The 23,663-nt window shown below is 36.0% G+C and overlaps 1 protein-coding gene across 1 annotated transcript in view; it reads right to left on the bottom strand.

Annotated features, from left to right (window-relative positions):
- LOC100377495 (uncharacterized) overlaps nucleotides 1-23,663 on the bottom strand; it is a 52,471-nt gene that overhangs the window by 17,117 nt on the left and 11,691 nt on the right. Inside the window, exons 2-24 of the mRNA XM_085499138.1 lie at nucleotides 17,738-19,928; nucleotides 17,243-17,289; nucleotides 16,709-16,910; nucleotides 15,318-15,495; nucleotides 15,150-15,197; nucleotides 12,733-12,782; nucleotides 12,319-12,374; nucleotides 11,715-11,828; nucleotides 11,187-11,300; nucleotides 9,818-9,955; nucleotides 8,949-9,041; nucleotides 8,721-8,841; nucleotides 8,157-8,270; nucleotides 7,185-7,372; nucleotides 6,318-6,935; nucleotides 6,024-6,137; nucleotides 5,732-5,805; nucleotides 4,321-4,460; nucleotides 3,960-4,051; nucleotides 3,439-3,576; nucleotides 2,791-2,949; nucleotides 1,651-1,768; nucleotides 83-161 (exon numbers count right to left, since the gene is read on the bottom strand). Coding sequence (XP_085355264.1) covers nucleotides 83-161; nucleotides 1,651-1,768; nucleotides 2,791-2,949; nucleotides 3,439-3,576; nucleotides 3,960-4,051; nucleotides 4,321-4,460; nucleotides 5,732-5,805; nucleotides 6,024-6,137; nucleotides 6,318-6,935; nucleotides 7,185-7,372; nucleotides 8,157-8,270; nucleotides 8,721-8,841; nucleotides 8,949-9,041; nucleotides 9,818-9,955; nucleotides 11,187-11,300; nucleotides 11,715-11,828; nucleotides 12,319-12,374; nucleotides 12,733-12,782; nucleotides 15,150-15,197; nucleotides 15,318-15,495; nucleotides 16,709-16,910; nucleotides 17,243-17,289; nucleotides 17,738-19,928 — 5,186 coding nt within the window. The remainder of the gene's footprint in view (nucleotides 1-82; nucleotides 162-1,650; nucleotides 1,769-2,790; nucleotides 2,950-3,438; nucleotides 3,577-3,959; nucleotides 4,052-4,320; nucleotides 4,461-5,731; nucleotides 5,806-6,023; nucleotides 6,138-6,317; nucleotides 6,936-7,184; nucleotides 7,373-8,156; nucleotides 8,271-8,720; nucleotides 8,842-8,948; nucleotides 9,042-9,817; nucleotides 9,956-11,186; nucleotides 11,301-11,714; nucleotides 11,829-12,318; nucleotides 12,375-12,732; nucleotides 12,783-15,149; nucleotides 15,198-15,317; nucleotides 15,496-16,708; nucleotides 16,911-17,242; nucleotides 17,290-17,737; nucleotides 19,929-23,663) is intronic.

The following is a 23,663-nucleotide window of genomic DNA, read 5'->3' as shown; positions in this document are numbered from 1 at the left end:
GTTAAATATAATAAATTTAGTATCAAACATGGAATAAATTTATAAAAGTGAACACTACTTGATTACTGTATGTACTACTTACTTGAAATCAATTGGAAACAAGGCCTCTTTCTGATCTGATATATTCGATAGGAAACCAAGGTATTCAACTGTCATAGCACCTGAGAACAAAATACAACCAAAGAGGATCTAGTATTACATGTGTCAGTTACAAAACACGTAGGTAGGTCTAGTACCATGATGAGACAGTTAGGTGGTCTAGTATCACATGATGTGGCAGTTAGGTGGTCTAGTACCACATGTGGCAGGTAGGTGGTCTAGTATCACATGTGGCAGGTAGGTGGTCTAGTACCATGATGAGACAGTTAGGTGGTCTAGTATCACATGTGGCAGGTAGGTGGTCTAGTATCACATGTGGCAGGTAGGTGGTCTAGTACCATGATGAGACAGTTAGGTGGTCTAGTATCACATGTGGCAGGTAGGTGGTCTAGTATCACATGTGGCAGGTAGGTGGTCTAGTATCATGATGAGGCAGTTAGGTAGTCTAGTATTACATGTGTCAGGTGGTCTAGTAAACACATGTGGCTGGTAGGTGGTCTAGTATCACATGTGGCAGGTAGATGGTCTAGTATCACATGTGGCAGGTAGGTGGTCTAGTATCATGATGAGGCAGTTAGGTAGTCTAGTATTACATGTGTCAGGTGGTCTAGTATCACATGTGGCTGGTAGGTGGTCTAGTATCACATGTGGCAGGTAGGTGGTCTAGTATCACATGTGGCAGGTAAGTGGTCTAGTATCATGATGAGGCAGTTAGGTAGTCTAGTATTACATGTGTCAGGTGGTCTAGTATTATAATGAGACAGTTAGGTGGTCTAGTATCACATGATGTGGCAGTTAGGTGGTCTAGTATCACATGATGTGGCAGGTAGGTGCTCTAGTATCACATGTGGCAGGTAGGTGGACTAGTATCATGATGAGGCAGATAGGTAGTCTAGTATTACATGATGTGGCAGTTAGGTGGTCTAGTATCACATGATGTAGCAGTTAGGTGGTCTAGTATCACATGATGTGGCAGGTAGGTGCTCTAGTATCACATGTGGCAGGTAGGTGGACTAGTATCATGATGAGGCAGATAGGTAGTCTAGTATTACATGATGTGGCAGTTAGGTGGTCTAGTATCACATGATGTAGCAGTAAGGTGGGCTAGTATCACATGATGTGGCAGTTAGGTGGTCTAGTATCACATGATGTGGCAGTTAGGTGGTCTAGTATCACATGATGTGGCAGTTAGGTGGTCTAGTATCACATGATGTGGCAGTTAGGTGGTCTAGTATCACATGATGTGGCAGGTAGGTGCTCTAGTATCACATGTGGCAGGTAGGTGGACTAGTATCATGATGAGGCAGATAGGTAGTCTAGTATTACATGATGTGGCAGTTAGGTGGTCTAGTATCACATGATGTAGCAGTAAGGTGGGCTAGTATCACATGATGTGGCAGCTGTTATTTTTCTGTGAACTCAATAACCATTAACATAAATGAAAATCAAGGTGTCCTAATAACATGAGCTATTGCGTGAAAGTGGCTTCTTTGTTGATTTCAAAGTGGCACATCTTTGAGTACCAATTAGTGCTGCTTTGTTAATACCTACCAGTCAAGACATTGATGGTCCTTGGATCCCATCCCTTTATAAGTTCCTTCTTCAGTTTCATTCCCTCCATGTTGACACATACTCTTCTGATCACAGCAAAGTTATCGTCTTCAACAAGCTGCGGAGTAAGCGAATAGCAGAGTAAGCAAATAGCAGAGTAAGCGAATAGCAGAGTAAGCGAATAGCAGAGTAAGCGAATAGCGAAGTAAGCGAATAGCGGAGTAAGCGAATAGCGGAGTAAGCGAATAGCGGAGTAAGCGAATAGCGGAGTAAGCGAATAGCGGAGTAAGCGAATAGCGGAGTAAGCAAATAGCAGAGTAAGCGAATAGCAGAGTAAGCGAATAGCGAAGTAAGCGAATAGCGGAGTAAGCAAATAGCGGAGTAAGCAAATAGCGGAGTAAGCAAATAGCATAGTAAGCAAATAGCGGAGTAAGCAAATAGCGGAGTAAGCAAATAGCGGAGTAAGCAAATAGCGGAGTAAGCAAATAGCGGAGTAAGCGAATAGCGGAGTAAGCGAATAGCGGAGTAAGCGAATAGCGGAGTAAGCGAATAGCGGAGTAAGCGAATAGCGGAGTAAGCGAATAGCGGAGTAAGCGAATAGCGGAGTAAGCGAATAGCGGAGTAAGCGAATAGCGGAGTAAGCGAATAGCGGAGTAAGCGAATAGCGGAGTAAGCGAATAACAGAGTAAGCAAATAGCAGAGTAAGCAAATAGCGAAGTAAGCAAATAACATAGTAAGCGAATAGTGAAACCTTGCTGAGAGCTTGAATGTTATACAGTGCATTCTCCAAACGCAAGAACTAATTTAAGTTATTTAGCGTTTTATAGATGTTGAAGCAATTGTATGCAAGTTAGGTAAAGTTTGAGACGTATATTGGGGTTCATTAGGTTGAGAAGTCATTCGATGAAGGTGAAGCTGGAGTGGATGAGGGGTGCAGGGTTTATTATGAATGCAATTAAATGATCAAATCATAAAAATTGCTATACGCAATTAATCTTCATTAAACATAGTTATTTGCATGCACAAATTGCTAAAAATATGCAAAACTTGTGTTCCCTTCAAAATTTATAGATAGTTTAACATCTGTTTTAAATTAAGAATTTTAGACAATTTGTTTTCAGGAAAAACTTGAACCCATACCTCATGGTCCACTTTGTTTTTATGATTTCTACAAAACACTTTCTTGTCTTCCTGGAACACAGCGTTCTCGTTGCGGGCACACATGAAGTGATAGTTGCCGGGGCAACCTCGCATACAACAACCAACAGTAGCACCAAACCGATGACATCTCTCGCAACGCTATGAATAAATAAAAGAATCATTTATTTACAACACACACAGATGTCATTCAACAGATTTAACATATAAAATAGTTTTTAAGACTAATGAAAAAACAAAGACTTGTGTAATGCACAAGACAATGAAGCATGTGTACTCCTTTTCAGGGAACGAGACTTATTATTAATTGTAAGAATATCATTTGTTGATATCTCATGTCATGTGCTCAGTAAATCAGAAAATTTTGTCTAAGTGACAAAATAATATTTTATAAGATTTAAGACACTTTCAAGGCCTTAAAAAGAGGGAAATATTGCTGGAACTCTGTGGCTGCTAAGTTTTAGCGCTCTATTCATCATAAAAGATAGCAACATTGCTCACTAGCTGTATGTCCTTATCTCTATATACCTTTGATTAAAGAGGTACAGCTCAAGCACTGGTGGAGGGAGGAGTTTTTTCAACACGTATAAATTGGACAAAAAATCTAGAAAAACTAGATATATACTGTACCATTTGTCTTCCTCTTGTAACAGCAGAGTGAACATTGATCAGAGAGCCGTCAACTTCTTCAAACACTTCAGCAGACCACAATGCACAATTGATATGAATCCACTCATCCTGCCCACAGTACAACAAACGACCAGCGTCCTGCAAATAAATGATCCATGTATGTATGATGAGCACTGACTTACGATTACATTTCATCTGTTAGAAGCACAATGGTCACCATCAAGGATTAGTTCTTGAGTAATAAATACATAACGGGGATAGACACAACATAATATGCACACCCACACAAACACACACATGCAAATACAGACATGAAACTTGACGGACACAGCATCATAGTCAATCTAATATAGACTCGTAAACATACATACATGCATGCAGAGGAACGAACGGACGATGGACAGACGGACAATAACATAATAACCCACACAAACACACACATACAAATACGGACGGGCTGGCGGGCAGACATGCGGACGGACAGACATACTGATGGATGGATGGATGGACGGACAACTTACATTAGGTACATCATCTCCAAAATGTCCACACAAACAGCACCTTCGTGGATCCTCAATATTGATATCCATTGGAATATCGTCAATCCCTCCCTCTACAAAAAGATTTATAAAAACAGCAATGAGAGAACAGTGTAAAACTTGTCAGTGACTAATGTCAGCTTTCGATGAAATTAAATACAACAATACAATACAAACATTTCCAAATCAAAATATGAGTATATTAATATGTACATACATGTATGTATTCATAAATTGATCAATAACTTTTTATATTTCAACAAACAGGCACAAATTAACACTTGTTTATTATCGATGAAAATTCGCAACGTGAAAATGGTAATGTTCGAAGGTCAAAACTTACCTTCATCTATTTTTTTCGGTGTTGGCGGCAGTTTCTTTAGCGGTGATGGTTGCGGTGTTTGTGGTGTCATATATTTCTCCCTCCACTGAGCATATTCGTGATCTCGATGCGGCGGTAATGTAGCATTTGGCAACATTCCACTAAAATAAACAAGAAAAACATAAACTGTTAAATAACTGTTTTCAAAGCTAGAAAAAGAAAAAATGGTTAATTAAAAATTCTGCACATTGTCCACTGTTGCTGTTTTCTCATTTCCTCTACAACGTGGATACTTTCAGCAGACGATGTATGAAACCAAGTCTGAACACACAATTTACGATTTGAGGGATTTTCCAATTCCAAAATAATCAAACATGAAAACTTAACCACACCAGACAATGAAAATTAAAGCATAAAAAGCAGTTTACACATCGCATGGGACCCCACAACACAACACAACACAACACAACACAACACAACACAACACAACAAGACACAACACAACACAACACAACAAGACACAAGAACTATAGTGCTCTAATAAAAATCATAATAAAACTATTTAAATTTTTCAAGACAAATTAATGCAATTTTTGTAAAACAAATTTTTGGATGAAAAATCATGAAATTCAACTCCCACGAACACTCTTAGATTATATGAACCTACAATTTATAAACTTTCATCCAATGTGATTAAAATCTGATGCAGTTAGGGGCTCTAGTCGCTTTTAATTCCAATCGCCAGTGAGAACTAATCAGCAACAAATCAGAACTCTTGTTACAAACCGCAAACTGGAAAGATGCATCATTTGGTTGACAAATCCCATGAGAGGAAAGCTACTAGAACCAGACATGCATAGGTAATTGGTCAGACATAGTTAGTGGCGATGTGACCGACTAGACTGACAATCTACTAGAACCTCAGATTTTACTTAGATTGGCATTCAGCCAATATTGAACAATTTACCATGTGCAGTACATGTCCTGTCATAGACTAACTAAATAAAAATGTTTTCAGGATTTTTATTTTTATTCGAAAACTGTCCTTAAATTTCCTTAACATTTTCTAAAATTCTTAAAAAATATACTTTCAAAAAAAGCTAACAGACAAGCAGCGACCACAAATATGAATTAGAGAAAAAAAATACTGAAAAATCGTTTTATTTTCCCTTGCATTTAATTTCATTATTTATACTATGACAACATACATATTAACCTGGTCATCTCACCCACAATGTAAAATGGCCTGCCCCTTATACTTGTGGACATTATTGTGACAAGTATATACCAACTAGTGTACAGTGGTTGCACAGCACACAATGAATGTTGACACATGCATGTGGAGGGGGGGGGGTCAAGTAATTAAACAGAATTCACACCATGATGGCTGTGACCCTGCAATTTACATAAAAACAATAGAAACTAAACTCACTCGGGAAGGTTCTTGTTGTGATCCCAGAACGTTGACGTATGCACGTTGAACCACGGGAAGACTTTCTCCATTTGCTGCATTATCGAAAAGAGCGGCAAAAAAAATGTCATCATTATATATTTTTAAAAGGCACAACAGGAATGTAGACCGAATACGCCTACCAGTAACAAATTGGTCACGACTTATCCCTCCAAAAGATCAGCTAACACAATACGTACCCTTCTACTTTTATATACCCAAAGCCATAGGTTCACAACTTCAACCCAAGAAGTTTTAGACGAGAGGAACTTACCTTTATAAATACATTTTTTGCAACCCTGTTTCCTTTTTTAATCACCATGTTCTCGTCAGTCTCATTAGAAATTGATTCCTGGATAATCCTAACGATTTCGTCACAAAAGTGTGTCTAAAAAAAAGAGAGAGAGCGGCATTATGTAAATGTTGCATGTTGAAATGTATTCCTGAATAATTTTGAATAATCATAATTTTCAGATCAAGCCAAAGCAATGATAATCACAGGAACCAAAATATTCTTTGCATATCTGTGAATAGAAAACATACAATCTCACCCCCACACAATACTCACCACTGAGTTAAACTTTCCTGCCTCCATTCTTTCATTGACGCACATTAAATCCGGCGCATGGTCCTTTTTTGGTACTTTTGGTGAATCCGGAACTACTAACACAACTTTATTCTTATCCGGTACATGTACAGGCACAGGTGAGGTCTCCAGACAACCGGATTTTGCAGTCAATACATCAGTCTTTGCAAATAAAAGATCAGAAATTGTGTCTGGGGGTTTAATTTCATCATTGGGCTCTTTTGGAGACACACTCGCAATCTCTTTGTCACTCTGTTCTTGCTGTTTCGGTGGAGTCAGTAAATTATCCGAGCTTTCTTGCTGATTGTTTATAACACCCTCATCCTTTGGCAGTTCCTGATTGGTAGGTTCAAGTGATGACTCCATCTGATTGGCAGGTGACAAACTTTCTTCACTCTGATTGGTTTTTGGATCCACATTCTGAATCGTGTTTAAAACAGGTTCATTGCCAATCTCCATAGGTTCAACACTGTTTGTTTTTTGGTCGTCATGTACCGTGTTCATTTCACTTGTTTTTTCCGTACAGGTTGTTAAAGTTGGTGATGTTCCCTGCTCTGATTGGTCGACAGATTTTGCTAATTCCTTTGGAGGATCTTCCTTCTGCAACAAAAATAGATTAATTCAACACCTTATAAAGCCAGGTTTTGCATTCTTCTGCAACTTATGTTTAATTGTTGACTTTGACTATAAGTCTTGACAATAAATCTAAAAAACAAAGTGGAGAAAGATGACAAAAATGGAGAATGTCTTTGAAAAAGTCAATAATTCCCCCAAGCTATGATTTGACCTCTTAACAAGAAAAAAACTATTTTCTGTTTTTTCACAACTTATTGCATAAAGATCCGTTACCTTGTCTCGCTTCCTAAGTAGATGTTCCACACTTTTTGTCTCCAGTAGAATCCCTAAGACTAGCTGAAATCCCGCTTGCATTTCTTCATGGATATCCGTCTGCCACTGTGCCGACCGTTCAGGCTGGCATTTAGAGCATGTATAGTGGATGTCTTCGGGGAATTCGCACATAATCTGGTACATTTCATCTGATGAAAGAGAAGGAGATGTTATCACGTGAACGTAAGTAATTCTGAGAAATCAGAGACTACACTTTGTTGCTACTTGTACAACACAAAAAGATTAAACTACTGCCTATAATAGAATTTGTTACTGATAACTTAGACTTAGAAGTTTAGTAATAAAGATCCAATCATCTTCGGAGTTTTAAGATTTGTTGATCCCAGTACAGCAACCAGGTAGGTGTAGTAATTAAATATTAAAAAAATATATAATATATTCTGGCCAGTGATAATCTCTAATGATGACCTTTATAGGGGAACACATTCTCAGGACATTATTATTGAAATTAAGAGCCGAAGACTGAGATGGTCGGGTCATGTTCTCAGAATGCCACAAGACTCAATCCCCAAAACAGCACTTTGCTGGATGGCACAGGGTCAACGAAACAAAGGGAGGCCAAAAACTCGCATGGAAAAGAACCATTACCACAGAACTTGCCCAAGCAAACCTGACCTGGAGTAGAGTAGAGATGGTGGCCAAGGATAGATAGGAATGGTAGAACCTGATTGCAGCCTTATGTCACGGTGTGGGATGAAATGGACCACAGAATATATATGTTTCATGACATTTAATATCCCAGACATAAATCTCTCCTGATATAATGACATGGTGTGTGAACATCACAAGAATCTGATGATCTTAACCAAGTAATGTTGGCTTCCCCAGGAAACACACATTTTCCTTTTTCAATGTTTAACCACATGTAGGATTTCAGGTCAAAGATCACATGGCTATGTGCGATATAGTTACCTGTAAGTCCTTCACATTTAGCGTGCACCCAGCTTTCACAGCACGGACACTGCATCATTTTGGAATCGTAGTCGTCGTCTGTATAACATTGTTGACATAGAGGGCAGTAGTTACCTGAAAAATAAACAATGATGTTGATTTTACTTCAACTGCACGACTTTTATACAGGCCTTTTCGTACACCATTTTACCTAATGACTGTAAACCATTCATTTTTTGCCACAAGAAATATACAGCAGGAAATCAGAGAACACTCGGTCCGTGCTTCTTATACGTAATACCATGGACTGTGATAAATCACTAATACTGTAAAGGGGGTAATTATTCACCGGGTTTTAATTTTGCTTATTTCGCTGACTGGAAAATGTGCTAATTTAAAACCCAGTGAATATGTAAAATTTACCATAGAACACATTATCTAAATGACAAAACCGTGAACTTAAAACCCACTGAATATGCCTGAAATGGTAAATCAGTGAAATTTAAACCCAGTGAAAATTAGTCATTTTACAGTAATGCCCCCCCCTACTTTATTTCTAATGCCAAACGTAAGCAGTGTACTCACCTATGTCAAAAAGTTTCCCGCAATCTTGGCAAAGCGAGAAGTCATGTGACCATTGTGCGCTGGACGACTGTCCAGGAGTAGTAGCACCGCAACTTTTACAACGTACACACTTTGTACAAATCTGTCGGAACAATCGTAAACCACCATTGCCAAAAACGTGAATTAAAACATGAATAGAGAGATATGTATCAATTTTGATAATTCTGATATCAAAATAAGAATGCTTACCCAAACTTTCTTCTTTTTGGTGGGTTTTGTCGGGTAATTTGGACCAAGGCACTCGGCGTGATAGGTATTATGACATTTATCACACTGCAATAACTAACAAACAAACAAACAAAATACAGAGATTATGTCACATGACCAATCATAATCTGACTAAACTTTTTTAACCATATACACAAGTCAGACAACACTCATTATCACACAGTTAAATAATTTTTTCTCCCCCATTATGCCACTCACGCTTTTAAGAAATTTTCCGTAGCTTTATTATTTCTCTGACTGTTTTGTTACGTGTGTAGAGCCAGATTTAGAGATTGTTTTAAAGATCACAAAGGTTATTTCTACATTAGGCTTTATGTTTCTGGTCAGTGTGTGCTTCCAACCAGAAAAGAAGTGGTCTGATCTCTTTTTTTTTACTTTTATTTCACCACTACACAGTGTCCTCTAGTGATGATTTGATTTGATTTGATTAAACCTTTAAAATTTGCACACATTAAAATCAAATAATTTAGGGGGAAAAAATTGTCCCTCCATCTCATGTTTGAACAAGCCATGCGAGAAATGCTTGATTTCAGTACAAAAATCATTCGGCCATCTTGAATCAGATCGTGAAACAACAACTTGATGTGCATATGTATAATATTATGTATGTGTGAATGTAATTGGTCCAGGCATGTCTAAGATATAGATCTTGACACACGCCAATCAATAAGTTCTTAACTTCGAACTTAAAAAACGAATTGACCATAACATTTTTTTTTTCAAGGCCTGATTCAGCAAAGTATAAGCAACAAATATTTAGAAAGACCAAAAAAAAAACTAAATTCATTATCAATTGGTATCAACAATCCTCAACAACAAAATGAACTTACGTTTTGTTGTCTGCCGCACACGTGGCAAAATTTACATCGTTTACAGCACCAAATGTCGGTGTTGTCGTCTAGGGGCTTCTCATCTTCTTCTAAACAGAATTCATGGAATGGTTCACAGCACACGTTACAATAAACTAACTGAAATAATAAAAACAAACAAATACGATTATTACGACAAACTTTCAAAAAAGAAAAACTGAATAGTTTGAGTTGCGGACATTTAGAACCACACCCACTCTTTCTAAAACTCTGCCAAATTTTGACTCAATCTTCAATTAACATTTAACCAAACTTTGAGTTACGAGCAACATAGATTCTTTGTTTGACATTGTATGTATTAAAGTTCGGGAAACTGTTAATCAAAGTTTGAGTTAATAAATTTGAACATTAAACAAAACATGAAATCTATGATGCCCATAACTCAAACTTCAGTTAAAAAGTTTGAGTTGAGTAAATGTGAACATTCATCAAGAACCAAAATGTATATTGCCTGTAACTGGAAGTTCAAGTACAGAAAACAATAGAATTTGCCACTCTAAATCAGCAACTTGTTTTCCTTATATGGATAAACAATGTCATTAACAAGGTTATTGAGGTCACATTTAAATATTTTCCTTTGTTTGCATTGGTCACAGAAAAAATACAGGCGTGAAGAAAATAGATTCCCGTCAATCAATGGAAACTTGTGCACAACAAAAAAATTTGTTATGTCCATTTCAAAATAAGATCTTTCATTCAATTATTATCACATGAAGAAAAACGATACATAATAATAAGGTTATTATGCGAATACCAGAATGGGTCGATACGATCACCGTATTACTTTTTATAACATTATATTTATAACACAGTGTTATTGGGGGAACCAGAATTGTAATTGCATATTAGAGAGTAAGACATGGTGGGAGTGTGTACGAATCTATTGCTATCTGAGCGGTGGCTGGGTTGGTGTGGCTTGTTAGCTTGTGTATATATCTAGTACCGTCGCTTATGTGTGGGCTTCGAATACGAACGCAACGTTCAGCACCATCAATGTGGTTTGATTGACAAACCTCATTGACGGTGCTGAATGACAATTACACAAAACTTAAATTGCTAATAACCTTTAACGAGTTTTGACGTAGACATATCTCATTAATATTATTTGAAAGTTAAATTATTAATAGAAAGCATTTATTATGAAACGCCGTAATCATGTATATTCCACACCCTTTCTATCACAATAAACTGGTCACCAAATGTTTCTGGCTTTTACACTGTCAGGTTTTGATTGTATACAGCGCCACAAGTGGCTGTTCCCGGCTACATGTGTCAAGTAATACACTGGGACCCATACTAAATTCTGTGAAAGATGAAAGTTTACACATACCTCCTGCTGTCCAGTACTAGCACACAGAAAACACACTGTCCTGGTTACCATAGGCATGGTTGATATCAGCGGCATCCCATAATCCCATATACTGGAGACTTGATAGTCTTCAGGCTGTGTGGGTAATATAAAAACAATCACTGACTCAGGTAAAGCAGAGTACCAGAGAAGGTAATTCATCAGAGTCAATCAGTCGTACTAGCAGGTTTGTTAAATAATAATTATTGCATTGTTATACAATGTGGTTACATGCTATGTATACAACACATGTAAAATGCACTGTTTGTTTTCACAAAATGTGGTGTGACAACTGTGGTGTTTTAAAACAGAGTTTGCAGACAAAAAGTGTTTGAAAGTGCTCAGTTTTTATTTAGGGTAAATCATACACCGGTACCGTAGATGATATATTTGTCAGATGAAAAAGCAAAACTGTGTTGCGGTGAACATTACATTAGAGTGCTTGAAATTTTGAAAAACTTCTAACAATAAAGATTGAACAATTTACTGACTACTCAGAAATAAACTCACCTTGAACTCAATTTTAATTAGGCTACCGTCTTCTGTGACTGGAACAGTCTTTGGTCGAATCGCAACACCACTGCCAGGCACGGCGACAGTTAGCGGCATAGGCTTGGGTCTTTCCTATCAAGTCAGAGAAGTCACATAATGACGAAAACAAGATTTCGGCCACAATCGTCTCGTAATTTTTTAAGACTACAAAATCCAAATCTGATTAGGTCGTTTAATGTACGGTCACCTGAATACATTGCATCTAGCAACATCTGATAAAATCATGGTCAGTAACCAATCAGAACTCACAATACATGTCACTTTCCAGTAAGGGATGATATGATTGGCTGACAAACCTTAGTTACCTGAGATGATTTGCAAAGTCATTGGATAATACAGCTGTTTTTCAATGATTATTTCTAATCCACACGTTGCAAGTTCAACATTCTATACTTAAAGCGGTGGAGTCATCGCATGTGCATGCGTCAGATGGCCATAGCATGTAATTGTTTACAAACAAGTGTCTACCCATGAGCCTTTACGTTTTTAGAACTTGGGACGCAGCTGACGACCCTTCCGCTTTAAATAAAAGCTTCAATCGTAAAAAATATACATGTCTCACCTCTTTCTTCTTTTTTATTCTCGGTGGCGGTTTGTCCCTTCTCCGTGGAGCTGCAGCTGTTTGAAAAAAAAAACATTTATGTGAAAAGTTGAAATGCTGTACAAGTCGTTAAATCATTAAATCAATACGCTTAATCATTAACGTTTACGCCAAGAAAATGTTGGCTGATAAAAGTTACCTAATTTAATGAATGCGACTTAATACAGGCTGCGATAAAAATATATGAAAAAACATCAGCTTTTCAGTATTGAAAGTAGTAACAGCGATACAAATAGCACCAGCCAAGTATCTGGGAATAATCCATGTTACTGTGTTATGTTTGTTTTTTTCTGTCCCCACTGCAATTCCCCAAGACAGTAACCATTTCATGGTCTTTGGCAACATTAATGTCTAATGAAAAGTCATTTAACTTACCTTTATCACCAGTCGTTTCCAACCGAACAGGATTCTTGCATTTTTTCTCACTAGCAACAACAAAAATACAATTGTATAGTTTAATCATTTTTTAAATTTTTCACAAATTTTAATACATTTTAAAGATTTATTGAGAATGTTTTTGCATAACTGAGTGCTCGGTCATTGGGACAGTAATAAAGACTTTGTGGTAATAGCGGAGGACTGAAGGTAAAAACGAGTATTTACGTCACATGACATGCAAAGTAAAAACAACCAAATTATGACTACAATATGTTTATTAACTTTACATTGCTAAGGCCAAACAACACAAAGTTGGTGTTTCTGGTAATGAAAAAAAACAAACAAATATTTGGCAAGAAGGCAAGGAATTATTTTATTTTATTTTTTTATTCTCTACATATTTTTCTTTGATATAACTACCGTTAAAGTCCTAATATAAACCGCATACGTAATAGTAACCGCACCCCCAATTCCGGCTTCGGGGTTAAAGAGTTCCTAACAAAAATTGAAAACTTGAAAAGTACCTTTTACTAACCGCACCCCCAATTCAACAAGACCGTGACTGACTTCATTGTTTCAACCAGCTGTTCCAAAACGGCATTGTTCCTAATCCTATTCATTTGTTTTGGACAACATGCCTAAAAATATTCACACCTATTTATTGTTCAGCGGTGATAAGATGTCAGACAGGCAATGAAACTGCTTTTGTTCTGGCGGCGACCTCTGTCAATACTATTTCTGAATACGTCTGTGTTTCGTAAGTTTTAGACAATGAGCTTTTAGCATTGAAGATTAATAATTTATCTTTCGAAAACAAATAATTTCTTGATTTAAAAAAAAATCATGCCGTTTTCCCATGGAAATCAAAGGCAAAAGATCGCGCTACATTATCGGTAAATCTCTTCCGTGTTGCGTTCACCATGAGGTCGCTGAACTGTCATTAACATATTTAGATGAGCTATGTAATTTAGACACGTGGGCACCATCCAGCATTTTGATTGGTTAATTAGCGACTTGACCTATCCAGTCAATAATACGTCACGTGAGCATTCAAAACATGGCGGATATCATATCGGCTGTTTACATGTGACTGAAATCATTCGCTTACGGGGAAACCAAGTTGAATTTTACTTGCATTTTATAACAATTCAACGAATTTATTTTTCGTGCGTTATTGTAATCACTACTAAATAATAATCACCAATATCAACACTTCGAAAACAAGTAAGTTATTCACTTGTGACCCGCAGCATGGCTGGATCGAGCTACCGTTATGTGATCATTTGCTACTAAGCAGTGCATTCGTGTTTTTATTTGAAACTTCTGTGAGAATATACTTTTCGTTACCAAGAAAATTAAAAAAATAAATGCATATTACATTAAAAATACTGAGTATTCTTTGTATCATGTGGAATTTTTTTCTGATTGACTAATTTTTCAACATTTCGTAACGCCTATTTTAGAACCAAAATAATGCCTTTCACTTTTCCCCAACGCCTATTCAAGAGATTGTACGGTGTATTGTTTGTTTTGTGCATGTGTTGTGGACAAAAAATGACCACACCCATTTAATGATTGCAATATGTACGTAATAGAAACCGCACCCCGAACTTGAGCTTTTGATCCCAATTTTTAAATTGATACATTGTAATATAAACCGCGGTTTATAATAGGACTTTAACGGTAAGTAGTCTTTCCCCGAGATAAAAGAAAGTAAATGAACTAAAAAATTACACATTACATTGAGAGAATGAATTTAAAGGGAAGTAGTCGTCGCGCTACATATGCGCAAGTTATGGGTCTCATATAAACAAAGATGGCAACTTTGACTGTTGCGCAGATCAACTGAGACATTACCTTTAATTAGGTAATTTTTTGGCGATTGGAAGGAAGTCGTCACTGGTAATAAGTGTAATAAGTGCAAGACGTGCCCAGGTCAAAAACTTGTGTTTTCATTAGAAGAGAGCATTGGATTGTGGGAAAATCAATGTTTATCAACAAAAATGTCGCACATGTGCAGTGCGACAACCACCACCCTTTAACTAATTTGCATAGAAATAAACTATTTTTATCTCATTTGCATAAAATAAACTTTTCCCTAAATATATTGGGTAGCTTGGATTACCAGATACACCAGATTTATTTTTTCTAGCCTAATTTTAATAGGCGCTGAAACAGGTGCACCCTCTTATATTAACAAGGTATCTGAAATGTGATATACGGTAAACTGCTCAATTGTCACTGATAAGAAACATTCGCGATGTGCTGATTCTCTAGCAGTCGCAACAAGTTTTGCAAAAGTTATAGGACCCTGAGAAACTTTTACTACTACAAAATTTCATGTTTTCACAGGCTTGAAAATTGGTCTTTCCTGAAATTATAGCGATTTACAATATTTTGTGCATAACACTCACATGCAGCACTGTCGCTTGATGTTCGGCCCTCCATATTTCGTTTTGTCCCTGAAAATAAAAATTATAAAATTAAATTTGTAATACGTATGTAACAAACAGATGTATAGATTAGATGAAATAATTTTTCTTTTTAATGTATTTTTTAAAAATAACATAACGCTGGCTTACCGACAAAATTCACACTTTCGACAGTCGACATCATTGAGACATCCTTCGCATTTCATACAACGTTTTTTGCTACGAAATCGAACTGATGGTTTTTTCTTCTGACAACTGTCACCGCCTTCTTTCTTTGGAGATCCTTGCGTCATGTTCGGTGTTTCATCTGCAGCTTCCTCTAATTTTTCTTAAATTAAAAAAAACAAACAATTTGTAACATATTTCTTATAGAATTTAAAATCTATTTTTGTTTTTCATTTATATAACATGTGCTACCATTAACAAATACAATATACAATCCGAGGTCTGGACTAAATGTTTATAAAATGTTAATTATCCCTTGAGGGCTATATATTTTCACGCCAAAATTTTGATACATCATTTCACTTATTTTATGCATTTTTTTTTTTTTATTTTGAGCAAATATGACCGTCATTTTTTTCTTGTACACAGATCTTGGTTAAAAATACAAAAAAAAAATTTTTAAATTCGTGCAGGTTTATTTAGTGAACTGTGACAAAAGTTGAATTTGATTTTTTCACCACCAGTCTTTCTCGCCCAAATCTTTCGGGTACTTTTTTCTGATATTTTTCAATATTTCTGAAAATTAACTATTATTAAGAGTCAAATGAAATAATTTGAGTCAATTTTTTGTTTTTACTCAAAGAAATTTTTCCCAATCTTCTGAGGGAAAGTGCAGACTATAAACGGGAATATTTTGTGATGAAAAGAGGGAAACGGTGGTGAATAAGTTAAAGGGTTATATTGTTTATACTGAATGCCACACATTAGCTGTTTTAAAGGGTGGTTTACTGCATAAGCGTAATACATGTAGATGCCTAAATTTTGACCATACAATGTATATGCAAAATAATTAAGGCTTGTACAAGCAGTGTACGACTATTACCTACTACTACTAACCACAAAGTCAGTGTGCTCTTTGTAGTGAGTAATACACACAATGAGTTCAATAATAATACACACACAAAATACCTAAAAAATACAATAAATCAATAAATCCAGTCTCAGAAACAAAAAATCACTGCCAACTCATGCCAACCCTTCTTGACACGGCTAGACATGATGTCCTTTCTCATGCAGCCAAAACGGCAATATTCGTTCAGGGTAGCACCTCATATATACCATATTTGCACATCTCCAATAGAAGTGCATATAAACCAAAAACCATATTTGTTGTATTCTGAATTATTAAAAAGATATCTATTTAAACAATAGATACACCTCTAAATTTTATCCCTCACTGCAATAAGTCCATTTTGGCAAGTCAAATGCTTAGTAAACCCACACTGTCAAACAATTAGTGAGCAAGTTTGCTGGCCAAATACTTAAAATAAAATTATTACAGATGTCTAAAAAAACAGAAAACACAAAATACTCACTTTCATCTTTTTTTATGAGCAGTTTTTCTTTTTCTCTTTCTGGAAGAGCGCTGAGTCGTACCTCATGGTCCATTTCCTCATACGTCGCCCGTGGTTGGCCTAAGGCAACTGCAGCTCGACGACAGACGTGCTTGATACGAGGACCTCGACCAGAAGCACTGCTTGTAATACTGTCCTTGTCTGAAGAGTCTACCTCTTCTGCCTGTATTAAAAGTTTTAATTGTCATAAAATCAAAAATTTAATTTTTGTAAAATAATAAATTAATAAATAGACACAGTACCAGGATTACTTTGGTGTAATTTTGTTTTCACGAGCAAAAACTAGAGATTTTTTTTATTTCCATTTTAATGTTCGAATACCATAAATTTAGGCAAAATTTTGTACCAAATTGTTGGGAAAAATTATGGGGTTTAGAATGTTTATTTGTTTGTGATTTCTTTGCTATTTTGGGACCCTTTGCTATTTCGGGATCATAAAAAGTAAGGAAAAATTATTTGTTTTTGTGAAAAGAGTTAATAATAACAAATACATACACTCATGGACGGCTTCTTGTTTTCTATATCTAGTGCTTTGGATGAACCTGAAATTAAAAAGAAAAAAACAGTAAAAATTAAGACAACTGAAACAGAAACAAGGCTGTAAGCGACAACAAGGAGAAAGAAATCAAGAGGTAAGTACAATTTAAGTCATTAATTAGGTGAATTTAGAATAATGGACATTGCTTACATGTTAATTATGCTAATCAAATATTTACAAGTTAGTGTATTATTATTAATTACTGCTTAAATTGATCTAATTAAAATAAAAAATTATTGCAGAGAATATTTAATAAATATGCTAAATAGTAATGAATAAAAATATACTATTATTATTACTAATTATTATTAATATATAGAATTATTATAGATTTTATTTTTAATTTCATTAAACTCCCAATTATTCAATTCTGAATATGCAAATTATTATGCTAATCAGCTAAACTCAGCTTCATTTGATTGGAGGAAAAAAATTTATATTAATTATCCTACCTTTACCAAGTGAGAGAGCTTCCTCATTCCCTTTTTCTGATTCCAAGACCTGGAATTCATGGTTCTCATTCATCGTTTCCAGATTCACAACAGGAAATGATTTTAAATCCACAGGACTGTTTACTCGTTTCTGTTCCTCTTCCAACTTTTGGTTTAGTTCGGCAAGTTTTTCCTTTTTGATGGATTTCACTTTCTTTAATGATTTACTTAATGACGCTTTATGTATCTGTTGCTTAGCCTTCTTAATGAGCTCATTTGGCCTCCGAACAACTGTTTTGACTTTCTCTTGGCTGAAAATTGTACAAATCTCATTGTCTTTGTCCACTTCATCGTCCATCTCCATAGCAACCACAGACGATGTCAAATCAATATTGTTACCTTGTGTGGTCTCCTCTTTGGGCCGATTAAAACGCTTGCGGTCGTGTCCGAGTAACTTAGCAACTGACGATTTCAGAAACACTTTTCGCTTTGACCTGCGTTCAGGCACAATAGGTGAAGCACCTGAGTTGTCTTTTACTTCGATCTTTACTGCAGGGGCAGAGAAATGAAGATCACTAACATCAGTTTCCTGAGAACTAGCAATACTTTCTTCTGCTTGTGCTAGATTTTCCTTGACATCAGCGTCTACGACTTGTATTCCGTCATTTCCACCTTCCGGCAGTCTTACTATTTCTACTTTCTCAATTTGTTTTCCCGGAGCTGACCTTCTCGCGCAAGCCTTTTTCGCTTTTTTAGTCAATCTAGAAGCCATCTCCATTACTTTAGACTGTTTTGTCCTACTTTTCAAACACAATGGTGGAGAGATTGACGCCTTACTTTTTTTTTCAGTCCTGCCCGAGTTTGTTCTTTTCTTTGACAAACTGACTTCATCATCAACTGAAATTACTTCCAGCGGCTTTGCTTCCTCCGAGGCGAGACTCACAGCAGACCTTATATCAGGGGTTGAGTCAAGCCGTGGCAGCTTCGGTTTCATACTAGATATAATCTCCTCATTTAAAAACCGCTTACTCGGTTTAATAACCCGTGACGATCTTGCGCTGACTGTCGGCAAGACAAATTTACGAGGCACATTCTTAGGTAAGGTATTGAAGGGAGAATTTCTTTCACTGTTCGAGGACACTGATGAAACCTCGGGTGAGCAAGGCTGAGAAATTGGTATCTTCCTCGGCCTCCCCCTACCCCTTGGCACCCTTATACAGTCTGTGTTTTGCAGCACACTGCTTAGCTGTTTCTTAGCTTTCCCATTCAATTTACTACTACGTTGGAATCTGTGTTTTGACTTCTCTTTAAATTCTGGGCTTATTTTAGGACTTTTCAACTCCAGAGGATATTTACGCGGTCTACCGCGCTTGGCCTTTTGCAGTAGTTGCTTAGCGACATTAGTATCTACTTTTTTCATTGGAGGGATAACCCTCACAGGCCGCAGCTTTCCCCTTTTGCCTTTACCCAGGGTTCTTAGCTCTAGATCTCTTTCAAGTTTGTTCAGCCTCTTCTCATTCAATGACAACCGTGTACGCTCAGATCCATCACATGAGCTTGACTCTGATATTGATCTTTCATACTTACGAGGCCGCCCCGGACCACGATGGCGCATAATAAATTCATTCCCACTCTCCGAGAGCACCTTTTCATATATCGACGGCCGACCACGCCCTCGTACGATTTTAGCTTCTTTGCCATCGTTTGCAAGTCGTATTTTCAGTTTTTTCAAAGGTGGCAAATCCACAAGCCTCTTCACTTTTTTACCAATCACAAATCTTGGAGGTTCAGGAGACAGGGAAATTTTAGGAGACTGATCACCAGATTTTGTTTCTTTTTTATTAAACAGCACACCCTTCTGCATCTCAGGAGTCAGACTCAACTTCGGTGGAGACTTTCTAACCACAACATGATCATTAAGGTCCTTCACCCGTTTAATAATGTGCGTAGTCGTTCTGAACTCAGTGAGTTCTTCCCTTTTCAAGTCCTTGTACGATTTTCTGATCAATGTTTTCAATCGTCCCCGAGTTCGTTCCGATGCTGGCAATGCTTCAAGGCTCTGTCTGGCATGTGAAAGTCTGGTTGTTATTGACCCCTTTTTAAGAGTTTCTGAGGTAATAGGAATGCTAGGGATTTCGGCATGGCGCCTTGAGGTGCGGCGGTAAGCCCGAATTCCAACTTCTTCGGCAGAAAACCCAACAAACTCTTCCTCCTTAAACGTCAAAACGAAAAGATAAACTTTAGTCAAAGTAGTAGATTGTGCATTTAGTCACAATTAAGGAAAAATTATAGAACAGAAAATTCTACAACAGGCTAATCAAGATAAGCAAAACAATAAACCTAAAGAGAGCTAGCTCTGTGTCTTGCTATTATACTGACATTAAAACAATTCAGTTAATTGAACAAGTAAAACACAAGCACCTTCAGATATTAACCTTTTCACTACCAAACTCACTCACTCAAATTTTTCTGCACTTTTTTTCTTATATTCTTCAATATTTCTGGAAATGAATCTCAATTTTGGAGCCAACAGACAAAATTTAGGTAAATTTTCAATTTTTACTCAAAATTTTTTGCTGTTTTTGTCCCAATCTTCTGAAGGAAAGTGCAGACTATAAAGGGACTATTATGTGAATTTGTGATGAAATGAGGGAAGTGGTGGTGAAAAGGTCAACCCTACGTAGTGCCATAATTCTTCCAGCCAAAATTCTGCATTTTTTTATGTTTGTTTTTTTTTATAAATTTTTGACCACATGGACATTCCAATTGGCTATAGATTTTGAGAAAAAAAAATTGTGTTTTATTCTGTAAAAGTTGACTTTGGCAATAAAAAGTTGTAAAATGTGGACTACATTTTGTGTGAAGCTTTTGTTTGCCATACGAAATATCATGCTTTATATAATAAATGCACAAATTAAGACAATTGTGCAATTGTTTTGCAAATTACCAAATTTGAGAGTTCCTTAGATTTGGTTATAGTTGAGTTTTCAGAATTTTAGGGTGCATTAATGATTTGATTTCAGATATCACTCCTGAGCTACATCAACAAAATAAACTCATTACAGTACACCTAATACTGTGTCTTTTTAGCTAGCATGTTATTTTAGCTACTTTAACTAATCTGTAATTTCGCTAATTCAAAATGTTGCTAATTTAAAATACAATGAGATTGTTGGCATTTTAGCTAAATTAAGATACTGCTAAATTATGCACAGTCAAATTGGCAGAAATGGCTTGAATCTATTTCAACATGTTTTACATTAGTTTTAAAAGAAATTATTTTTCACCAGAATTAAGTATTGGTACTGTATCAGAGGATTTTCACCTGACCCAAAACTGTAGTTGCAAAATTTGTCTAATGTGTTAAAAATTTAAACCACAATTCAGAGTAAATTAGGCCAAAAAACTAAACACTGTGTTTCTAGTAACTTTTGAAAAAATTGAAAAGTTTATTTTATGCAAATGACTAAAAATTATTTATCTATTTGCAAATTAGTTAAATTCAATCTACCAATGTAATTTTTGAGTTCATTTACTTGCTTTTATGTAGGGAATGACTAGTACTTAGTTATATCGAAGAAAACTAACTTGGATGTCATTTTCATATCTGTAGTTAAACATTTATGTTCAAATAAAAATAGAAATCATTATCAAATATTAAATTTCAACTACACACAAAATATTACATAATAACAAAAATTTCTCGTCTAGTAATTTTTTTAGGCGTTACCAGAAAAATCGTTTTATTTGGCCTTATTAAAACGGTTGTTTTGATAAGAAACCACTTTCGAGAGAAATCGCGTCATTGTAAACACAAGTACAAGTATAATCAAGTATATTGCATCTACCATCCAATACTATGTGATAAAACCATGCCATATTTTCGATATCACATCCCAATATCACAAACTCTATCTACAATTTGATATATTTTCATAACAGTTTAAAATGTGGTGAATTGAAATGTTTCCACAATATACCTATAAATTTCAGATACTCGTCAACGAGTTTTTTGTGCTTTAATGTTGAATTTGTGGACATAACAGTTTCCAATTCTCCCAACCCCATCTTGACAGCGCTCACGATTTGTTTCTCTAATTGTGCCATTTGCCAATCTCGCATCAGTTGTGTTTATCACTGATAAAATTACCACACAATTGTAGAATAGAATTATTTTCCAATCGCAGACGATTAACTGAAGGTAAAACTGTGTTCAAGGTGAGTTGTCCCAATATGCAAATGAGACCCAACATGCTAATAAGGTTAGAGCACGGACACGCAAATAACAAATGATGTTATGCTTACTATTGAGAAAATAGTTGTGAATCAAATAGATAAATAAAATATCAAAACGTGGGACCCATGTTACCAGATTTATCAAACTAGTCAGGTGTTTTTCTAGAAAAAACTGCAAGAGGGAGCACTGTAATTCAGCGGCGCTTCCAAGTGGGGGGAGATAGGGTTCCCCTACCTGGGTCTGAAGGGTTTTTGATAATTCTAAGTTAAAATAAAGCATTCTATGACTTCCTTGGGGTCAAAATTACTATCAGACAGGTCACAGTTGAAGACTGTGGCCACATGTGATCCCTGGTCAATCAGAATGTTATGGTTGCCCGAGGATCTGCTCCCCAGGATAAGGGGGCGCATGGCCGTTGCATGAGGGTGCTGCGTCCTGTTCCTTTGTTTAAAAAAAAATCCTTGCTAGTGTTATAATTTTCACATATTCCGAGTCAATATGAAAATTACTACACTCGTTTAATAAATCTGATATCATGGGTAACCAGGGTTACTCGTAAGATATCCTCTAAATATAACCACGTAATCTCACCCAATCTAACATACCCCCCACCCCCAGTACTGCCAATGAACTATTTGGGTTTTTATTTTAGTTTTCCTATTTGTAAGTTACATTATATAGCGTTATTTCTTGAAGTAATATCGTTTCTAATAAAAATAAATAACATAAGAGTGGCTACCATATTTGTTCCATTAATAAGCACATATTACACGTATTTCTATAATCAAAATAAATATTATGTCAATATTTCAGTATACAACAATTTTGATTTGTGGTTATGCACTTCTATTGCAGATGCGCTTCTAATAAAGCAAATATGGTATTGTTTTGTTTTTGTCATGACCAGAAAATCAGAAGTATTACTGGATTCAATTTATGGTCCAGTATCTAGGATTTCGTAATCAATCGTTATGTTCGGTGCCGCTTCAGTATTACTTCACCATGGTCACGAGCCAGCCATCTGTTCATTTATTATTTTGTAAAGACAAAAAAACAATTTTCACCGCAATTTTGGAAAAAGGTAATAAATCTGGTATATCAAAATTGTCACCTGCAGAGCATTTATGATACTATAAACGCAATTTTATTGGTATTTATATTTGCTAATTTTGATATTCCATCATAATTATATAAATTAACTGACTTTACATGTTTACATAGATTTAATTCATCAAATTTCACTTTACAATTAAAATAATGAAATTAACACCCAAACAATAAGTAAAGTTGTAGATCCGATAAATTTTATTTGTAGGGGGTGATCTCATATTCAAACACCTGGGTCAAACCTGGGTTTACCCGACTTGCCCTATTCAGACCTACTAGACCTAAAATATGCAAATTAGTAGTAGGTTTGAACCTAACCTCCTGATTAACTGCCCATTAACGCCCCCACTGAAAACAAACAACAGAGAACAAAGAAGACAGACCTAGGGAAACCTAGGTTTTTCTTACAATACTGTTTCAGCCTGGTTTCAGTAGGAAAAAAATAAGATGTATACTATGGTGAAGTGTTAAGAATTAGAGCAGCGATTTTTTTTTCTTTGCAATACTTGTACATGTAAATGCTAATAAAAACAAACTTGCATTTGTTTCACAAATCTATTTACATCATGTCATTTATAAGTGTGATGAAAATTATATTCATTT

Source organism: Saccoglossus kowalevskii, chromosome 5 (genome assembly GCF_978046115.1).
Source record: "Saccoglossus kowalevskii chromosome 5, keSacKowa6.1, whole genome shotgun sequence".
NCBI classification, from domain to species: Eukaryota; Metazoa; Hemichordata; class Enteropneusta; family Harrimaniidae; genus Saccoglossus; species Saccoglossus kowalevskii.
This window is presented reverse-complemented; position numbering and strand designations above follow the sequence as displayed.